The sequence below is a fragment of the Lynx rufus genome, unplaced genomic scaffold (genome assembly GCF_022079265.1).
Source record: "Lynx rufus isolate CCGP_SWC_20201006 ecotype Redwood Valley unplaced genomic scaffold, mLynRuf1.p SCAF_17, whole genome shotgun sequence".
NCBI classification, from domain to species: Eukaryota; Metazoa; Chordata; class Mammalia; order Carnivora; family Felidae; genus Lynx; species Lynx rufus.
In genome coordinates, this window is record NW_025814831.1 from 14,447,620 (window position 1) to 14,467,707 (window position 20,088).

Consider the following 20,088-nt stretch of genomic DNA (forward strand, 5'->3'; position numbering starts at 1 on the left):
AAAAACTGTGGGGAGGCCAGGTATCTGCCACTGTAGCGTTAGGGAGAATGTGGGTGACCAGCAGAGAGAGGGGACCTGGGGCACAGCCCCATGCTCCATCACTCTCCCCATATTCATACACGTGAGGCATCTGAGTTGATTCTGGGGCCGCGAAGCAGAGAGCAGCCCGGATCCCAAGCAAACACACTCGAGCTGTGTCTACTGACTCTCCGATAAGCGAGTTTCGTTGCACGCAGTGTAACACCTGTCCCTTGTTCCTGGACTTTGACGCTTGCCTAGTCACTAGGGGGGCAGGGTTCCTTCTCAGACCCAGTTTATCTGCTACACGCTGAGAAGATAGGAGGGGAGAGGGAGGGGCACACCCTTCAGACCATAGCCGCTTACCTAATGCCACCAGAACAGTCAGAAGGACAGCTGGAATATAAATATAGGCCGTGCATTCAGTGACCACGCTTGTGAAAATAACGCCTCATTGAACATAACCAAGCCACGTCATTCATCGTGCCTTTTGCTTAACAAAACGGTTGCCTTCGAGATCCCTTTGAATGGTCAGATGGGGTTCGCGTACAGCTGCCACGTTGGAGGGCTGTGTGAAGTCGACCACAGGTGTAGCGTGCTTTGGAAAAAGGATTTTCGTAAAGGCTGCAGCTGCACAAGCAACTTGAGCTGGCTGTTCCCAGTGTCCTGTCTGTGGCAGCGTTTCCCAACAGGGTTTTCAGCACATGATAGCAGCATGGGTCAGCAGAGGGGTTCAGAGCTTGGACTCACGGCTTCCTGAGGTCAGTGGCCTCGGTCCTGAGTCCTCTCAGCCGTGGGGAGATGCCTGTCCACTTCAGTTCCCCGGGGCCACTCTGTTGCCGTCCCCTCCCCCCATCCCCACACACAGGGTGGTCCAAGGAGAACCCCGATGAAAACCCGGGATGGAGGGATCAGAACAGTTCATCAGGGGACACTTTGCCTTCGTAAGAGGTGCCCAAGATCACATTTTCTTTGGGGGCATCTTGGTGGCAGGGAAGAGAGAGCAGTTGGCTTGAGAAAATACAGATCTCAGCTCCAGGGCATCTGATCCCCACCCCCCACCCCCTCCGGACCATTTGGACGATTAGGTCACAGAACCTGGACCAGGTTTTAGGGCACATTCTCACCTGCCTGTGTCAGCTCTCAGTTCAGTTAGGTTTTGCGGTGGCTTTTCAGGGCCTCGTGCCCTGTGGCTGAGGGACTGGGTGGAGCACCACAGCTGCTCAGCTTGCAAGGTTAGGACAGTGATAAGCACGTCTCGAATTCCTGTGCTAAATAAGAGATGTACAGCAGCCGGCCTCCCTGGCTTACCTGTGGAACCTGATTATATGGGAGCTGATTCCTCCAGAGTCTTGGATTTCAAATTAGAAATATGTCTTCTATTCCTTCCTCTGTCTGATTCCTTTTTTAAGCCTCAATTTGTCCATTTCTCTGAGGGTAATAATCCCTTCCACCCCCACGTATGCTGTGGGAATACATTTACTTTGGTGAGAAGGAAAGTGGTTGCTTTAAAAAAAAGTGTTGGTTAGAACTAGCATTTCTAGTTGTGTACCTACATAAATCCAAATCTATTTTGATATCATATCTATTTTGGCACTTACCATTTTAGTCCCATGAGACAGTAAGATACAGGTTGTTTTGGTTATTTTCTTTAATCAGATACATCCATTCTGATTCATAATCGTGTTTATTTATTTTTTCCTCCAAATTCTAATCCAATGGAGGAATCTGATTGATGGTGTTATTGCCAGGAATAGTGGGTGTTAACTATGAGATAATGTTGCCATTGTTACCAGTCACCTATTATTAGTACATATCCGAAGCCTCTAATATCCATCCCTGGTTTAGGACGTGAAGGGTCTCTGCCCTTGTGAAGCAGGTGTTAAAAGGGATTGACTGGGAAGGGAAAAAAAAAAAATATTTCTGAGAAACCTGTTACCCTCCATATTTAAATGGCTTGGTTATATTAGAGATGGGAGAAAGTCACTGAGTGAGGTGACTTTAATCTAACTATGCGCCACACTCATTTGCAGTCCGGGTGCTTGGAGGCGATGACAGCCATGCTGAGAAAACCCTTTGAGACCGTGAAGGTTCCGGCCTCGGAGCCACTGTTAGTCAAGGAGACTAGAGGACACAGACGTGCTTTTCCAAAAGAGGGAACCACTGTCTTCCAGATTTCAGACAGTGACGTGCCTGTTGACAGTAGTCATTCATTCACTTTTTCGTTCCACAGGCCTTTACCAGGTATCTCTCACGGGTTTGGCGTCGTTAGCCCCTGACAGCACCTAAATGCACGCTTCCTATCTTCCAGAACCACAGTCTAAGAGGGGAGACAGTTACATTAACTTGAACATGAAATGGTGCGGTCTGTTCAGTGATAGCCACACCCCTAGGGAGTATAGGAGCACCGAGGACCCAAGGCACCAAGGCCTAGCTTCTTACAGGGGAGGGGCAGGGGGAAGAAAGGGAAGGCTCACAGCAGCCTTCCTGGAGGAGGTGGCTCCAGAGCTGGATTTAGAGGCTAGAGGCTAGATTTGGAGTTAGACTACTGTTTAAGCCCTACCTTTGCCACCCACTGGCCGTATGACTTGGGATAACCTCATGAAATCTCAATTTTGTCCCCTAAACCGTGCAGATAACATTGTTAGCAGCCCCACAGAACTGTTTAAAGGTTAAATGAAATAATCTATGTAAAGTGCTAGTTGGGAGTGCCTGAAGCCTGCTACACCATGTTCACTAAAACTCATCATCACTACCGTCATCATTTGCCAGAACTTATCCACAGTGAAGCATATATTATGTGAATAATTAGCTACTTTGGTCATATGTAGATATCACAAAGAGAAGGAACTTTAACAGTAGCTCTGATTAATTTGTTTGCAGACCAAATAAAACAGTGAATCCAAAGAGCAAAATTAGCCCCTCCAAAAGTCACAGGTCCCTTGTAGCAAGGGAACCATAGAACCTACTAGAAAATGTGTAGAATTTTTCTTCAGTAGTAGTTTATTGTTGTATTTTGTAATGAATTAATGACCAAACATTTGAAGCGCTTCTCAGTTTTGGTTTCCAGTGTGGTAAATATAGAGAGAGATATAACCCCTATAAGTACAATCTCTTGAGGGCTTCTCAGTAACTCTGCAGAGTCTATAAAAGGATCCTGAGACCACGAGAATTGAGAACGAATGTTCTTTAAAGAACAAGATCTTCCTGGAACTCTGTTCTCCAGAGTCTTGGGCCGCAGGGAAGCAGGAAAACCCACGCTCGCTGCCTGGCATGTGCAGAATATGCTTTCAGGCTTCTTTTGACCAAACATTAATGACATCTGCTTTTCTGTCTCTCCAGGTCGGTGGGTCTCAGTCTTAGCTGCACGGTGGAATTACCTGGGTGATTAACAATAGGCCTAGCCCCATCCCTAGAGTTAGTGACTCAGTTGGTGTGGGGGTGGTTTAAAAATCCATGACATCATGGGTTTTGAAACACACACCACCCCCCCCCCGCCCCGCCAAGTAATTCTGATGTGAAGCCAAGGTTGAGAACCACTGTTCAAGGCAGTCAATGAGAAGGCAAGCCACCGTGGCGACGTCAGACTATAGCAATGGCAACCTTGTTTATTTAACTGACAGCTGCTCCTGAAACTTTGTTCTCAAAGTTAAAATATTTATTTTCCATTAAAAAAAAAAAAAAGTTCAAAACGAGACCAAAAAAATCAACAGCAGTGTAATCACTTTGCTGTTTAGATTTTGTTTTTCTGTTTTTGTTTTTTCTAAGTAGTCAGACACACTTTGTCTACCCAAGAGTCAGTTCTTAGCTGAACTTCATTAGGTCTTCCGGATGGTAATGGCATTGATTGATGTCTTCTAACTCAGCCTCCGGTTCCTCCTCCGGTGTGGCTGCATTCACTCTGCAGGACTCACTTCCTTCCCGGGACAGAGGGCATGGGGGGTGGCGGGGGTGGGGGGGGCTCTCCTCTTGCTCGTCCTCGTGGGTGCCCTGTGTGGATTATCCACAGAAGGTGAATTCCTGGCCTGGTTTCCGTCCACCTCCCATAAGCCACCTCCACCAAATCCCTGCTGAAGGATTTGAGTGTATTTAGAGGTATCTGTGTTTCCTTCATGTTGGAACAGTCAAAACGCAAAACGGATGGCCAGTCTATTGCTGCAAATACTCTTAAAATGAATAAATTATGGTGCACTTCAAAGCCCCAACGGAAATTATTTTTATGCTCACAATTTTGTCTTATCTAGAGTATAACCAGCTCCGTTTATTTGAGTAGTCAGCATTGGTCTTTATATATTATCACTATTTGAATCCTTATGATAAGTTGATGGTTCCATGTTTATCTACATATTACACTTTATGATGAATTCAAATTTAGAATGTGGCCAGTGATAGAAGTATCAAGTTTTCACCTTGAAATAACTGAGACCCTTTCTCTCAGCTCTGAAACCACATCTCCAGGAGAGAACTGGGGGAAGAGGTGAGGACCAAGCCCCTGATGGTCTCCAGCCATCAGGACCCATAGAAGGGCCACACGAAGAGGAATGAGTCAATTGATTTCCGAATAGAAGTTCCTTTGCCAACTCCCTTTGCCTGTGAATGTGCTTGGTCCACACCTCTCCATAGCCTTTTAGGACAAATTTTACCCAAGAGTCAGGCAGGTAGCAACTCCTGAGCATAGGTGCCTTTGCTACAGCCCATCCTCCCTCAGTTTAGCCTTGATGACCGACATCTGCTTGTACGTAAGGTGAAAGCGTGCTCTCTCTCCTCCTCCTAAGTCATGTCCTAGAATGTGTTTCCAAATCCAGGGGTGTTAGCCGCCTTGCAAAAGCCAGGGAGTGGAATGGCAAGTGGCTTGGTTTATCTTAAGAACGGCCTCCATCCCCAGGAGGCAAGGATGATTCCTCCCCCAGTCACCAGTGCACGCCCCCCCCCCCTCCGACGATAGTTTCCAGGTTTAGGCCCTGACAGGGGTGCCTTGTAACTTTCCTTTGTAGCACTTCATTTATGCCACGTTTCCGCATGAGCGCCATAGCTGTGTCTAGCTGTACCCCTGTCGCCCCCCCCCCAACACTCGCGCTGTCCTAGACTGAGCTCCTCGAGGGAGCACCTCCCACGGCATGTGCTCTGGATGTTGACTAAAAGATTAGCTAGAGCCTTGGATGGAAACTCAGGTTCAAGGCCATAATGATTGTCCGTATTTCTTTATGGACTTAAGACTTAGAAACGTCCTGGGGAAGGAGTGTGTGTTCGTCTTGAACTCGTGTCTGTGTGTGGGAGGGGGTGGGGGGGGGGTGACTAGTCAGTCGGGTCTGTCCTTTGACTTCTGATGCCGTCTTCTCGGAAACCCCTCACAGGCTCTGTCCACGCCACGTCAGTAGCAGCCTCAAGAGTGGAGCAGGCACTGTCGGAAGTGGCCTCTTCTCTGCAGAGCAGCGCCCCCAAGCAGGGCCCACTACACCCCTGGATGACGCTGGCGCAGATCTGGCTCCATGCAGGTACTGCCCTGCCCCTACCCGTGGGCCCTCCCACCACCCACACCCACACCCACTGAGCCGGAGGCCGGAGCATCCTGTGGGCACTTGCCTATTTAGCCTTCAACCCCACATCAGGAGAAATCACGGCCTTTGTGGTCACACGCCAAAATGGCACTACTTCCTTGCAGGAACCACGAGTTGCTGTGTATCTCCCCACCCCGTCCCCTGCCTCGATACCCTGAGCCAGCGCCTGGTACAGAGCAGGCATCCAGCGGAAATTTTCTGATTGGACGCCAAGGGTCTTGGGGAGATCTCAGTGGTGGTTGTAGGGTTTGTGCTGCAGCAGGGACCCCAGAGCTATACCCAGGCTTTCTTTGCAGGGGTCAGCATAGTAGGGTGTCCCAGGCTTCAGAAGTCTGGAAGTCCATTACTCTTTACTGGCTGTGTAGACAGGAGCTAATAGCTTCACCCCTCCCCCTCAGGGTCCACATCTGCACAGTGGGGGTAATAGCACCGGCCTCCTAGGGTGGATGAGCGCGGCGCCTGGCGCATCCTGGGGTCCCTGGGAGAGGGGACGGGTGTGTTGATGGCTCAGATGTCTTCGTCACAGCCAGGGAAGGGGCAGCGCTCTCGATGTCCCTGCCCCCTCTCTGTTGGCACTCCTGCTAATCTGCAGAGGCAGGGGCGGGTAGCAGCAAACACAGGGCTGGAAACCAGCCCAGAAGGCAGATGTGATTGCCCCCCCCCCCTCCAGTTTCACATGGTTGCTGCCGCATAGCTGGAGATCCCCCAAATAAATCCCACGTGCAGGCAATGCAGCAACGAGCGCCCCCCACACACACAGAGGCTCCGGGTAGGTGATGGCTGCGGATTTCCTTCCGTATTTATATCTGGGTATAGACGGTAACTTCTGTTCCTCAAGTTTTATCACTGGGTCTGCGAGACCCCCAACTGGGCCTTCCCAGGCTAGACCCTCGGGGTGCACGGCGGAAGGCCAGATTCAGCTGAGGAAAGTACTCATTACCCACCGTTGTCCATCTATTTAGTCGTCTTTTGCCAAGGCTCATTATGTGATGTTGAGCCTTGTTTGGAACCATTGGCGGACCTTTGTTGGAAACATGGTCGGATCTACCTGGCTTTGGCGGGTCACAGAGCCAAGCTCAGCCGGCCTCTTCTGTGTTGGCATCTTTAATTGAGCCATAACAACTCCCGTAAATTAACAAATTACATTCTTCTAAGCAGAAGTACAAAAGAGGGATGATTCATGAATGTGCTGATTGTTCTTCCTGCGCAGACGCTTGCCAGCATGTGGCCTCTCGCCGGGTCCTAGATGAGCTGGCGCTCAGGGCGTGGGGACAGCAGCAATGCCTTCCTCTGCACTAATGCTGCTCTCCCACAGAAGAGCCCAGTCCCCAGTCCAGGGCCTGGCACCTGTCCCATCCTGCCGCCTGATGAGCGGTGACTCCAGAGAGCAGAGAGGGAAGGCTTCAGTGTCAGGGCCGGCCAGGAGAGACCGGCTGACCCTGCAGGGCCAGTGTGGGGGCAGAAGTGTCTTTTGAATTTGAATTAAAGTTGGGATTTTGGAGGGCCACCATCTAAAAAAACCAGAAGAGCTGAAGGCAGTCCTTCTAGGCTGGAATGAACTTCCTTGACTTCAGGGACACTTCTTCTTGCCCATTTCTTGGAAAAGTCAGTGACCTGAGTGAGGGTCACTGAGTTCCAGAATGGCCTCTCCCGCTGGCTTGCTGCCCCTTATTCGGTTATTCAGACTCTGTTCCTTTTTGCATATCTCACGTGACTCTTGGGAGGGAATTTTGTGGCTGCTGATGAGAACATTGAAGAACTTGGTAGCGAAGATTCAGTTTAGAGCTGTCCTTGAATTTTTACATGATCACATAATATCCACTTCTCATCGGCACAGCTTACAGCACAGAACAAAGTTCTCGTTGTTAGTTTATAGGTGTGGCTTTTAATAATCTACAAGTTGGTGGGGGGGCGGGCGGGAGGGCAGATCCTGAGTTGCTCAGTCAGTTGAGCGTCCCACTTCGGCTCAGGTCATGATCTCACAGTTCGTGGGTTCGAGCCCTGCATCGACCCGCTGCTGTCAGTGCAGAGCCCGCTTTGGATCCTCTGTCCCCCTCTTCCTCTGCTCCTCCCCCATTCACGTGCCTACGCTCTCTCTCTCTCTCTCTCAAAAATGAATGGAAAAACATTTAGAAAAAAAACAGTCTACTAGTTGGTGGCATTGGACTGTGGGAAACGAATGCCATACCTGCCTTATAAACTCTGGACAGAATATTCATAGTGCTTATGTTATGTGAATGCACTGAGTAAATTAGAATCTTATGGGGTCTGTGCCATATTGACTCTTTCAAAGCAATGACTTTGAGTCAAGATTTAGAATCGGATCATATATTCATATAGTCTTTGGAGAGGTAACTTCAGAATGAACTGAGAAAACAGCTTCCACTTAACCGTAAGACCTTACCATCTGTGGTGTGAGCTCTACTGCTCTCAGAGGCAAGATAGCAGTGACCAGTCACCCCGCCCCCGCCCGCCCTGTCCAATGCCGACTCTTGGACAATTTGTGGTTCCATCGTCAGGCCTAGCAATACTGCCAGATTCTGTAAATTTTGCAAGCTTTGGAAGAAACATTTAATTAGATCAAGGCCTAATGCCCAAGGCCATGGTGTTACTGTGGCATTTGTGGGTCTCTCCTGTCTAGATTGTGTTCTCTGGTGAGCTGAGTATAGTGGGAGCTCATGAAGAGAGCCCATGGTGAGGGGGCCCCCGAAGCTAGCAGATGAGGTCACTCTGAGACAACCTTCGATTTTCAGCCTATTGGATGAGCAGGTCCGTGGGCCACTGGTATGTCCATTTGAATGGCAAAGAGATCATGAATTGGACACCAGAGCCTCCAGCTGCCCTGTGAAGGAATGGGCCAATGGCCTAGCAGGGAGCACAGATCCGGGAAGACCAAGGACATTTGGCCACATAGGGTCCCTCCATTCCTGAGCGGTGGGACTCACTCCCAGTTCACACCCTTCCCTCTGACCTCCAGCTCTTCACCAGGACACCTGGTGGCTGACCAGCATGGGTTGTGTGTATTTTGTTCCTTAGTTTGTTGGGACCTCCCTGACAGTTTTATCTAAATTATTTTTGAATAAAGAGTACCTTCCCCTGGTGCACAACTGGAAAGGTACAAAGGATGGAGAGTGAAAAGGCTCCATCCTGCCCCTGAGCCTCAGCCACCCACCCACAGCACCCTCTGTTAGCAGGTCCCCTGTGTGCTTTCCTGAGCTGTCACTCGCACACAGAGGTCATTGCTCATCAGCGCATGTAACGCTGACTCAGACTTTTTCCTGGCTGCATAGTATAAATCCATTATATGACTCCATTAGTTAACAGATTATTTCTAATATTTTGCCATTACGGACAATGCATCAGTAAGTATCCTTCCAAATATTTATTGCTCTCTATGTTGCATGTAAGATAAATTCCTAAAAATGGACTTGATGGACCAAAGGGACTCTTCAATTTTGATAAGTTTGGTCACATTGACTTCCACAAAATAGTACCAACTTATAGCTCCGCCAACAGTGTGTGAATGGCCCATTTTCCTGCATCCTTATCGACACGACGAACTCTCAGACTTCTAGATCTCTGCCAGTCTGATAGGTGAAAAGTGGTATTTCAATCGTCTGTTCATGGTTTCTGCTCATTTATCTTCTTAGGTACTGAGCTTTCCTTTTTTATTTGTAAGCACATGTTATGTGTCAAAGAAATCTGCCTTGTGTCTGTGATATGAGCTATAAATATTTTCTCCTGTTTTTATTTTGTTAGTGTTTTCGTTGGTCTTTTTTTTTTTTTTTTGGCCAGTTTTTAAAAAATATATTTATCAATCTTTTCTTGATGGCATCCGGGCTTTACATGACATTTACCCATTTTTATGGTCTCCTTTTCAGAAGTTCCAAGCACCTTCTGCGGCCATTGGTATATATACCATCTTATAAAGGTCAGAAGGGGTTATCTCCTCTCCTTTGTGGGAGAACCCAGGCCAGATGGAAATAAGTGCCTCTGTGGTCTTCCTGGGGAATGAGACAGACTCAGGGGAGCTCCGTTAGAGCACGTGATGCTTATTGTACCGCAAAACCCATTTCCCTAGGAGCCGTACTTCTTTAAGAGGCAAACCGATGGTTGGCCATCGGAGACTCACACATTCACAGACCTTCCGGGTTGAACCAGAGCCTTTGCCACACCAGGCGGCAGCTTTTTGTTGCCCATCTTTTAGTTTCCACGTTGGGATGGCGGCTAAAAATGACTTTGCGGTAGGTGGTTAATTTCTGCTTGTTACTTACTAATAATTATAGCTTTCACTTTGGCGCTCTCACAGTTGAAACTAGCGGCTATTCTTAGATGTGCAAGATCAGATTTTCTGATTTCTGCTGGGAACTTAAAGCGGTGATACTCTCACGAATTCCCTGGCCCTGGCCCAGCCTACACCCCGCCCCCACCCCCTTACCAGGCTCCTCCCAGCCTCCCAAAGGCTGCATCCGCAGGATCGAGGGGTCATCCTGTGGCATAGCCCCCAGCTCCCCGACGGGTGGTGTATGGGTCACCGCACAGAAAGCCCCTGCAGGAGGGAACGCTCAGTACCTGGGGGTCGGGCGAGCCCCATTCAGGGCCAGTCTAGATTAAGCAAACCAGCCCCTGCTCCTGCCCGGAGTGGCTTTGACTAAATGGTCTACATTCTACAGGTAGCTAACATTTACCAAGCACTGTCCAGGTATCAGACTTTATTCCAAGGACTTTATATGCCTTAATTGCCTTCTGAGGTGTAAACACCTTAATCACCCCATTTTACCTATGAAGAAACGGATACACAGCTGTCAAGTCACTTGCCTAATGTTACATGGCCAGTAAGGGGAGAAGCCAGAATTCAGCACCCCCGCTCTAACCCCGGGTGGGCGCTCAGGCGTTCAGCACAACGTCTTCCGGCACGTGTTTATGGGCCACAGTCAGAGTGAGGCTCAGGAGAGCAGTGGTCATAAAGACAGACACGGTCCCTGCCTTCATGGAGTTGACAGATGTGAGAGAAAACAATTACAGATTAATTCTCATTGTGCCACGTGCTATGAAGGGTCAGGGTTGGTCTCTCATGAGAACTGACGACAGAGGTCGCCCCAAGCCGGGAGCCAGAGCAGGTCTGGGCATGGGACCGGAGGCCTGAGGAGTGATTGAAGGTGGTTGGGACATGGGCGGGGAGGCACAGGACAGCACCTGGGAGGCCTGCAGACAGTGCCGGAGAGTGTTGGAGAAATGGCAGGGCCCCTGGGCCTGGAGCCTAAGGAGAAAGAAACGACGTGGCCCGAGGTGAGGCACAGTCCTGCAGGGCCCCTGGTAGCCATGCTAAGATCTTTAACTTAATCCTAAAAGCATTGAAAAGCTACCGATGGCCTTCCGGCAGGAGGGTGAAAGGGTCAGACGGGTGGGAACAGAAAGAGTGGAATACAGAGGGTGCGGCTCGGTGTCTGAGGCAGAGGGAGGTGGGCCCTGAGACGCACTGTCCGGCAGGATCCATAGGACTCCCCGGTGGGTGTGAAGTTGGGGGAGAAGGAGAAAAGAAGAATCTGGGAAGAGTTCTGTGTTCGGGGCCTGAGTCAGCGGGTGACTGGTGACGCTGTTCTCTGTGATGGGAAGCCATGGCAGGGGAGCGGGCATTGAGAACTGATGCATTGGGGTCAGGGAGGAAGGGAAACCAGAGTCGTGTTTGAACTTGGAAGCGTCTGGTGCCTGAGGATGCGCAAATGAAGACGGCATGTGGGCAGCTGGACAGTCAAGCCTCCACGTCAGGTTTTGGCTAGAAACAGACATTTGGGAGTGAGGATTTAAGGCCAAGGGGTGTGATAAGAAGGCCCAGGAAGAGAACGTCCAGGGAGCAGGGAAAGGGACAGGACTGCGTGTGATCCAAGCCCCTCCCACATTTAAAATTTGGGCGGCGGGAGGGGAAAAGCCAAAGCGAGGGCAAGGAGGGGGAGGTCAGGGAGGCAGGAGGGGAACCGGAGAGGTGGCACTGTGGCAGCTGAAAGGGTTTCCTTCCAAGGGGCCTGTGCGGCGCGATCAAGGGCTCTGAAGTCGGGCTCGTGAAAATCCCGGTGTCACCTGGGTGTAGCCTAGTGCTCTCCGACAGAAGATGAGGGCAGTTGTGACAGCTACACCGCATAACGCATGGGGAGTGTTCCGTGGGCAGCAAGCGCTTGAGAACTCCTCAAATCACTGTTATTAAGGAGGATACGGCTGGTAGGACGTGCTGCTGGGAGGTTGAAGAGGTGCACACAGAAGCATTTGTTGGTCGTGGCGGATGGGAGTTGGCGGCGGCCATGACAGGTGAGGGGGCCAGAGATGGAGCCTCCTGATGTGGCTGCAGAGTGGATGGCAGGTGGCGAAGACAGGCAGGGGGTACCTAATCCTTCCAGGAAGGGCCCCTATGCAGCAGAGGGGAGAAATGAGGGGTAGCTGGGGAGGAGTGTGGGTTCAAGTTAGGGGGCTTCACAAATGGCTGACACAGAAGCATGTTGATTGCTGCTGGGAGCGATCACGTCAAGACTGAGGCCTTCCTTGCCCTGAAGAGAGAGAGGATACGTGGGGGTCTGAATCCCTCTAGAAAGCAAGAGAGTGGTGGGGTCCAGGGCGCAGGCAGAGGGATTGGCCCTCAGTTAGGAGCAGAGTGGATAGGCACAGAGGACAACAGAGGGCTTGTCAATGTGGTGGCAAGAGAAGGCTCAAGGTCTGCTTTGCCAGCTTCTGTTTTCTCTTTGAATGAGTCAAGGTCAGCCAAAGGGGCGGAGGGCTTTGGGGAAGGATTGAGGCATCAGGAGAACAGCTGGGCCAGGGCCTGGAGGGGTCAGGTGTCTCCGATGCAGCTAGAGGGTGAGGAGCCCGTCCTGCCACCCCTACCAAGCCACCCGGGGAGGCATTCCCCCCTGACAGGTTGACACAGCCACTCGGAAACTCAGAAATAAGTGTTGATCCGGAAGCTGAGACCCTGACAGAGGCATTTGGCCAAGCTTTCATGGAGGAAAGGCCCTGGCTATGTTCATCCTGGGGACTGTAGGCCCAGCTTGGGGCTCGGCCCAGAGAAGCTCAGGTTAGGACAGATGCATGCAAACAAAATCACTGCCTTCTTTCACTTCTGACCTTCCCCGGAGGAAAAGTAAAGAACAGTTCTGGGGAGAGCTGATAAGGGCGCAGCCCTCCCCTGGGCCTTCATGACTTGCAAGGGTGACAGGAGACTCATCAGGCCCTCGTGCTGACTTTAATATGAAAGAGTGAATTCAGCGGTCCGGGTGCTATGCTCTAGGAGCACCTGATGCTTCCAGAAGATGCCCTGTGCTCACCATGGGGACTCCTCGGCCCCCCATGTGCAGGAGCTATCCCAGAACCAAGTTGCTAAGGTTTGTTTTCCAAGCGCAAGTCAGGGAAGTAGGGTTTGGGGTAAAGGAAATGGTTTTAGAGGGTCAGGGGGCCCACTGGCCTAGCTCCCTGCCTGCCTGCAGGTCTGACCTGTATGACTGGGGAGCACCTGATGGCACACGGGTCTTTTCCTGCATCCCTGTCGGCCAGACCTCAGGTGGAATGGAAGATCTGAGCACCCAGACAAGGTGCCGCCCTTGAGCTGCCTCCAGCATATACTGCTGCTCCTTTATCTGAGTTCCAAAATAGGTGTCCCCTCCGGGTAGACTATCCCGCAGAGAACAGGCCTAACTAACTAGCTGAAGGCACATTTGTGAGAAGGCACTTTGCATCTCTCTGGGCAAATGCAGCCCTGCAGCAGGCACACAGCCTGCCAGCAGGATCCAGGCTAGATTTCAGCCCCCCTCTGCCCAGCACCTTTGCACAGTGCACAACATGCACAACCCTGAGCCCAGGGAAGGCATGTTGTAAGCCACTTCTCAACCTTGCAGCTGACATGAAGCAGATGCTTGACAAGTGTTAGAAGAATGAATGAATGAATGAATGAATGAATGAATGGGGAAACCAGACCTGTGGGAGACTGTGAGTGCATCTACACTGGGTCCCCCAACCAGGAACAGCTCTTCACCTTGAGGAAGAAACAGTCCTCAGGCTTACATGCAGAGCTTAGCTCTTTCAGATAACACCCATAGATGGTTCAGCAAGTGATTTCAGAAGGCCCTCCACGCAAGGCATGGTTCAACACCAAGGCAGAGCAGCTCGACTGGCCGTCCAGGACCACAGCCTCTAGTGGGAAAGCGAGCACACACACAGCTCTCATGGGACAAGGTGGACTGGGGTGCATGCTTCCCAGAGCACACACAGGGCACTGGAAGAACAGGAGTGTGAGAGGTGGCTTCCCTGGGGGTGTCTAGGGAAGGCAAGTGCAGCTGGAGTGTGCTGGGGCTGAGAGCCAGGAGTCTTCACAGATGGCCACTCGGGGAGGGCATTTGGGGCAGAAGGAACAGCACAAGCAGAGGTGTGGGGGTGAGACCGTAAACTAAACATCGCGGGAGGCAGTCGGAAAGGTGGCAGGGCCCTAATTTTGAACGCTGAGCAAAAACAATTGGTTTACAGGGGCACCTGGGTGGCTCAGTCGGTTGAGTATCTGACTGTTGATTTTGGCTCAGGTCATGATCCCAGGGTCGTGGGATCGAGCCCCATGTCAGGCTCTGCACTGAGCATGGAACCTGCTTGAGATTCTCTCTCTCTCTCTCTCTCTCTCTCTCTGTGCTCTTCTCCCTCATGCACGCTGTCTCTAAACTAAAAATAAAAATTAAAACAAAACAAAACAAAAAACATTCAGTTACATTCACCTGCAGTAGGGAACCATGGGAAGTTTGCAAGCAGAGAGGGGATTTTATTTCCAACATGTTCCGCAGCAACAGAATGACAAGGACAAACCAAGTGATTCCAAAGGGGACTGTCAGAGCTCAGTGTGAGCTCTCAGAAAGGTGGAAAGTGTCCATGACCCTGAGCAACCCCTTACCTCCGGTTAGAGGCTGTCAGCTGCCAGCAACCAGCACAGAATCTCTGTGCCTGGGACCCCATCAGAGAGTGACCTCTCAGAGCCTGCCCTGCACGGTTCAAGTGCATTCTCTCGGTTCCGGGAGCCAGCTTCATTCTGTCTTGCTGTTCCTTTGGTGCAGACTCTTACCATCTCTTACATAAGCTCACAAGGCCCTTTGTTCATTTTTTTTTTTAACTTGAATTTAGCCATCGGTGAAGGGTCAGGGAAACTGTTTGCTGTTGCTTCTCTGACCCTCGACTTGCTTCATTGGCCTGTGCCCCAGAAATGGCCCATCTCTGGCCTTCACTGAGCATTCGCTAATCTTCAGACTGCACTTTGAACACCTGCTAAACGCTAGAGCCTGTGCTAAGGAATGCAGAGATGGCCGTGGCTGGGAGTCGCTCATAGTTTAGAGGGAGAAAACAAGTCTGGTCATATGCTGGAGGCTTTAGGGAAGTACGAAACACCCTTTAGCTCCTGAGTTCTGGCAAGTGGAGAGCAAACTGCCGGCTCACTTACTTGGGGAAGTGGAATCTGAGAATGTGGCTTGGCATCTGGACTCGGTCAGATTCCCTAACATCACGGCTCAGGTAAATTCGCCCATCCCAAACTGCTGGCCTCCCCGTGGCAGAGGCAGAGCCCCGCGACGTGCCTGCGAGAGCAAGCCAAGAACTCAGGCATCCGAGAGACAAGGCCTGGGGCGGAGGGGGCTCTGAAGGGCCACCGCGAGCACGCCCAAGGCCCTCTCCCAAACGCATCGATCAGATGGGACCTGGGGCAGGCGGGGAAGGGCCAGGTGCATGGCTCTGGCAGATGAGCCCCTGGCAGACACGAGAAGCAAAGGTTGGAGGGTCCTCTCGAAAAGATGATGTGCTCCAGGGGACGGTAGAGCTCATTTATGGAAGCCACATGGAGCCACAAAGGCGGGAGCTGCAGCCCTGAGGACTCAGGGATGGACACTTGTGAACCCCTCATCCAGGAAGGTACTGGGCCTTGTTGGAGCTGAGGACCCCCAGGAAGGAAGGCTTCCCAAGCGTCATAAGCTCAGAGTAAATACCTACAGGGACTCGTTACATTCCAGAAGGCCAGCTGTGTTGTCTAGGCAAGAGGACCCCTCTGGGGATTTCAGGGATGCAGGGAGGCCTCTGTAATCCTTCCCTCTTCCTCCCCAATTCGTCCACTAGGGTCTTGCTCCTGGAGCCTAAGACTGCACCCCAAGAAGACGTGATTTCCTCATAAAGGGGGAATGACTATTCCAAGCCACTGTCTCACAGGAGCCGTGGTAAACAGAAGGCTGGCCCTGCACCCCCAAATATACCGATCGGCCCAAACTATGCCCAAATATGCTGACGGGTCTCCCAGGTGGCTTCAGCATCCCGTACTCTTGTTTCTTCGTGGCCATCTGGAAGGCGGCAGGGCTCCACGAAGCGCCATCCTCCCCAGTTCCCACCACCCTGGTTGACCCGTACCGCTGTCCAGGGAGAGCTGTGGGCCAGCCTCGGGCCCCAGCTGACAGGTGAACGGGCCCAGAGAAGTTGACTGCGTTGCCCCAGCCACGCACTCGGCCCAGGTACAGGAACTGAACCCTCCGTGTTCTCGTGACACTGGCTTACAAAACTGAGGACCCTAGAGCCCTGAGGTCCCCAGAGGTGCCTCAGAGGCCAGAAGAGGGGACCAAACCAAGAGGGAGGCCAGCTGCCACTCTTAAGATCCCTTTGGAAAAAGAGGCTCCTTTGGAGGAAATGGTTTGAAAATCACCACAGGATATCTGCCCTGTGTCCTTCCATTTGAGCTTAAAATGGATGTATTTAGGAACAGCCAGGCCATGCATCTGTCTGCCCCACCTATGTGAGGAGCACAGGCCTCGCCAGTGACATAGGTTTCCTCCTGTAACTTCTGCACCACTGAAAAGAAATCCTTGGAGGCCTAGATTCTTTCTCCCACTGTCATGATCATGACTCAGCTGGGTCTCTGTCTTCCAATCGATTCCTCAGGAAGGAAGCAATAGCATCAGACACGTGGCGGATGACAACACGGTGGTCATGAAGATACATGGTCCCACGGAGAACCTTCCTAGAACAGGGCTGATGGGTGCATTGTCATGCTGGTGTTTAAGCCCGCCCCCCCCCCCCCACCTTGATTCTTGTTATAAAAATTCTAGAAGCATTCGGTCCCCACTCCCAAGCTGGTCTTTTTTCATAGTGATTTAGATGACAGAGGCCCAGTGTGTCACCCACCCAGTCAGCTCTAGGCCCTGGGGACCTCAGAAATGTACACAAGCCCACCCCCAAAATGGGAGCAAGTCAGGAGCCAAGCATACAGTGGGAGGAACGTTCTGTACAGCTCTCCCGAGTCACTGGCACACTCAAGTAACCTGAAACTGCAGTGGGCATGCAGCCGGCTGGCTAGAGCCGGGAGGGAATTGCATGGTGAGAGACATCAGACAGCCCTGCCGTGTCCTTCCCAGGAGGGGCAGACTTTCACCGGGGACAGACTTTCACCCTCGTTCCTGCAGAGTCTCTGTGTGTCATAGGAGCTCAGTAACTACCCGGTGAGCTGAACCTCCAGAGGACGGGAGACAGGCACGGTGCTGGCATTGCTACCGTCAGGGCTCGGCTGGATTTCAGTGGCCCGAGTTTCCACGTCTGAGGGACCCCTGGGCCAGCCCGTCATGTCTGTGCTCCCTGTCGAAGAGGGCACCCACAGATCGGAAGAACAGATGGGCGGTGCGGGGCCCGCTTTCCCCAGGGCTCTGTCCCTGCCTGAGGAGTCAGTGGTTGGTGACCATCCCTGGGAAAGAGAGGGGGCTCGAGGAGAGGGGCCATCAGGCTGGTTGAGGTCAAAAAGTAGTCAACATGAACACACCCCAAGTGTGTGATCCACACCTGCCCTGTTCCAGCCTCTGGGCCCAAAGCTGCAGGTGGGGAGACAGAAAGTGTGCTGTCCGCGAGCGGACCCCAGACCCTTCACTGAAACACATCTACTAGGGCCACAGCCATCAGAGACCGCAGAGGCCGGGCTCCCCTCTGAGGGGAAGAGCTGGCTGCCAGGGATGACGGCTATTGAGCAGGCCTCAGTGGGGGGAGAATGGCACCACAGGAAGGGGCAGAAGACTGGACACGTGTGTGGAAACAGCAGCGGCTCACCAGAGCTTAGGGTGTCGGGGAGCAGTAGAGACACAGGTTCGTAGGGGCCGTGGAGCCAGTCATCGAGGGATCTGGATGTTATCTGGGGTCAGGGCCACTGTTCTCTGTAGAGGCCCAAACCAGGCTCTGCCTCCAACTTGCCCTGAAACCTTGGACAAGTTGTTCAGCCTCTCTGTACCTCAGTTTCCTCATCTGTACAATGGGGATAAAATAATAGTACCTATGGCATCGTGTGCCGATGAAGGAGAAATGAGGGCACTTCCTGGCATAAGGCACATGCTTAATGAATGTTAGCTACTATTGTTGTTACTGTTACTCATTCATTCATTCATTCATTCGCTCAGCGACTCTTCCCTGAGCTCTGACTGGGCCAGGTGCTATTCCCATCCCCGGGGACACAGCGGTGAACAACACGCACACAGTCCCTGTGCTCGTGTGCTGATGGCTTACGTTCTGCAGGGGACACACAGACAGCACAGGAAACCAACGAGAGGAACCTGTTGGTCGGAATTATGGAGGACAAGAAAACAGCATGGAACAGGGTCATGCTGAGTACGTGGGGAGCAGCCCGCTAAGCAGGACGGTCAGGGAAGGCCTCCCTGGGAGGCCGCTGGAAGGCAGGCTGAAGGGCGTGAGGGCTGAACAGAAGCAGCAGGTCTTCAGGAAGGGGCGCTTTTCAGCAGGTGGGATGACCGGCCCCGAGCTCTGCCTCAGGAGGCTGACCTGGCAGCGGCTGTGTGGGACAGACAGGTGTGGCAGGCAGCAGGTGAGGGGCCCAAGGAGGGCCTGCCCTGGTCAGGGCAGTTCCAAAGTGGCCTCCAGTACACAGCTTGTGAAGTGCACAAGGAAAATACTAGGACTTTTCTATTTCTTTTGTGTTGTGTTCTACTCCTTCTACTTCGGCCTGCATTATATGACACATAACATTTTACTGTATGTGTAACTTGGGGGCATGGGTGCAGATGTCGCTGACCACCAGGGGTGAGGGGGTGGGGGTCCAGGCAGGAGCCGATGAGCCGGGGGCTGCCTTGGAGGTAGAAGCAGTCAGTAGGCCCCAGGGCACAGCGGCCGGCCAAGTAGGACTCCGGGCGGTAGTCGTGACAGATACGGTGAGGAGAGAGGAGAGGGGTCTGAAGTCTTTGGAGACACCTGCCCAGTGCCGGGAAGAAGATGGTGCTAGGGTCACAGGCCTCAGGAGAAGAGGGCACTTGAGTGTGCCCGAGAGACAGGCGGGCGGCCGTGCGCGATGGGCCCTTTGGGAGGCAGGGGCCGCAAAGCGATTCGGGACTCCACCGGCGAGAGCTGAGGCCTGACATTGCAGGAAAGGTCGTTTTCCTGCCTTTTTGAAAGTGACAGCTTGGTTTTCAAAGGGCTTTGTCGGTGTCATACAGTTAATGGTCTCCAGGGCGCAGTAGCTTTTACTGGTCGGAGGGCAGGGTCTGATGGAGCCGCCGTTTTATTTCATGCCCGTGAACATGGCAGCCACAGTCCGCTCCCTCTGTATGCTTTTTGGCATCAGGAAAACAGGCCGGAGGGCAGAGCTGTCCCCCTTGAGGGGCCGTGTGCCTCTGGTTTTCTTGGCCTTCAGCTCGTTCCGGCCCTTTCTTTGTGGATGTCAGAGCCGAGGGCAGGTGCCCCGGACACCAAGGTGCCCTAGGTCAGCTCTGAGGGTGGGGGTGGGGGGGGTGGCGCCAGGCAGGCCTCACTCCCCTCTGGCTGGTGGCGACTCGTGTACCTTCCAAGGCCCTGCAGCCAGAGAGACTCGAGTCCCGGTGTAACCGAGGGCGGGAAGGGCCGTCACCGCAGCTGTTTCGACTCAGGCTGGGGGACTGGCTGGCTCTGGGCCCTGCGGATTCCAGATGGGTCCCTGCCAGACTCCCGTGGGGGGGATGTAAGTGTCCCCAACTAGAGTCACAGCCGTTCGCAGGGCCTCAGAAAGGCAGCAAACCAGTAAAGCATCTGTCTTCTGCTCTCCCCGCCACAGCTGAAGTCTACATTGGCATTGGGAAGCCTGCAGAAGCCACGGCCTGTACTCAGGAAGCCGCCAACCTCTTCCCGATGTCCCACAACGTCCTGTACATGCGTGGCCAGGTTGCCGAGCTCCGGGGAAACCTCGACGAGGCCCGGCGGTGGTATGAAGAAGCCTTATCCATCAGTCCCACCCACGTGAAGAGCATGCAGCGACTGGTGAGTCTCAGAGCCAGGCCGGGACCCCCGCTCCCGGGCCGGGGCTCCCCTCGGAGCGACTGGCGGGTCTCCTCCGGTTCGGAGGCCCATGTGGTTAGCCTGCCAGGCCGTCACACCGCACAGAGCCAGCGGCGCCATTTCTGTGTGGTTTATGGAGCCCCTGGGAGTTGGTGGTGCACAGCCCTGGCAGCCCTGCCCAGCGGTCCTGTTCCGCGCAAGGGGCAGGCATGAGTCACTAGTC

General features: G+C 52.7%; 1 protein-coding gene across 5 annotated transcripts in view; it reads left to right on the forward strand.

Annotated features, from left to right (window-relative positions):
- The window catches only part of TTC7B (tetratricopeptide repeat domain 7B), a 254,836-nt gene that overhangs the window by 201,092 nt on the left and 33,656 nt on the right, over positions 1-20,088 (forward strand). For all 5 annotated transcript variants that reach the window (XM_047080225.1, XM_047080223.1, XM_047080226.1 and 2 more), the window contains 2 exons: positions 5,373-5,513; positions 19,645-19,847. In XM_047080225.1, coding sequence (XP_046936181.1) covers positions 5,373-5,513; positions 19,645-19,847 — 344 coding nt within the window. The remainder of the gene's footprint in view (positions 1-5,372; positions 5,514-19,644; positions 19,848-20,088) is intronic.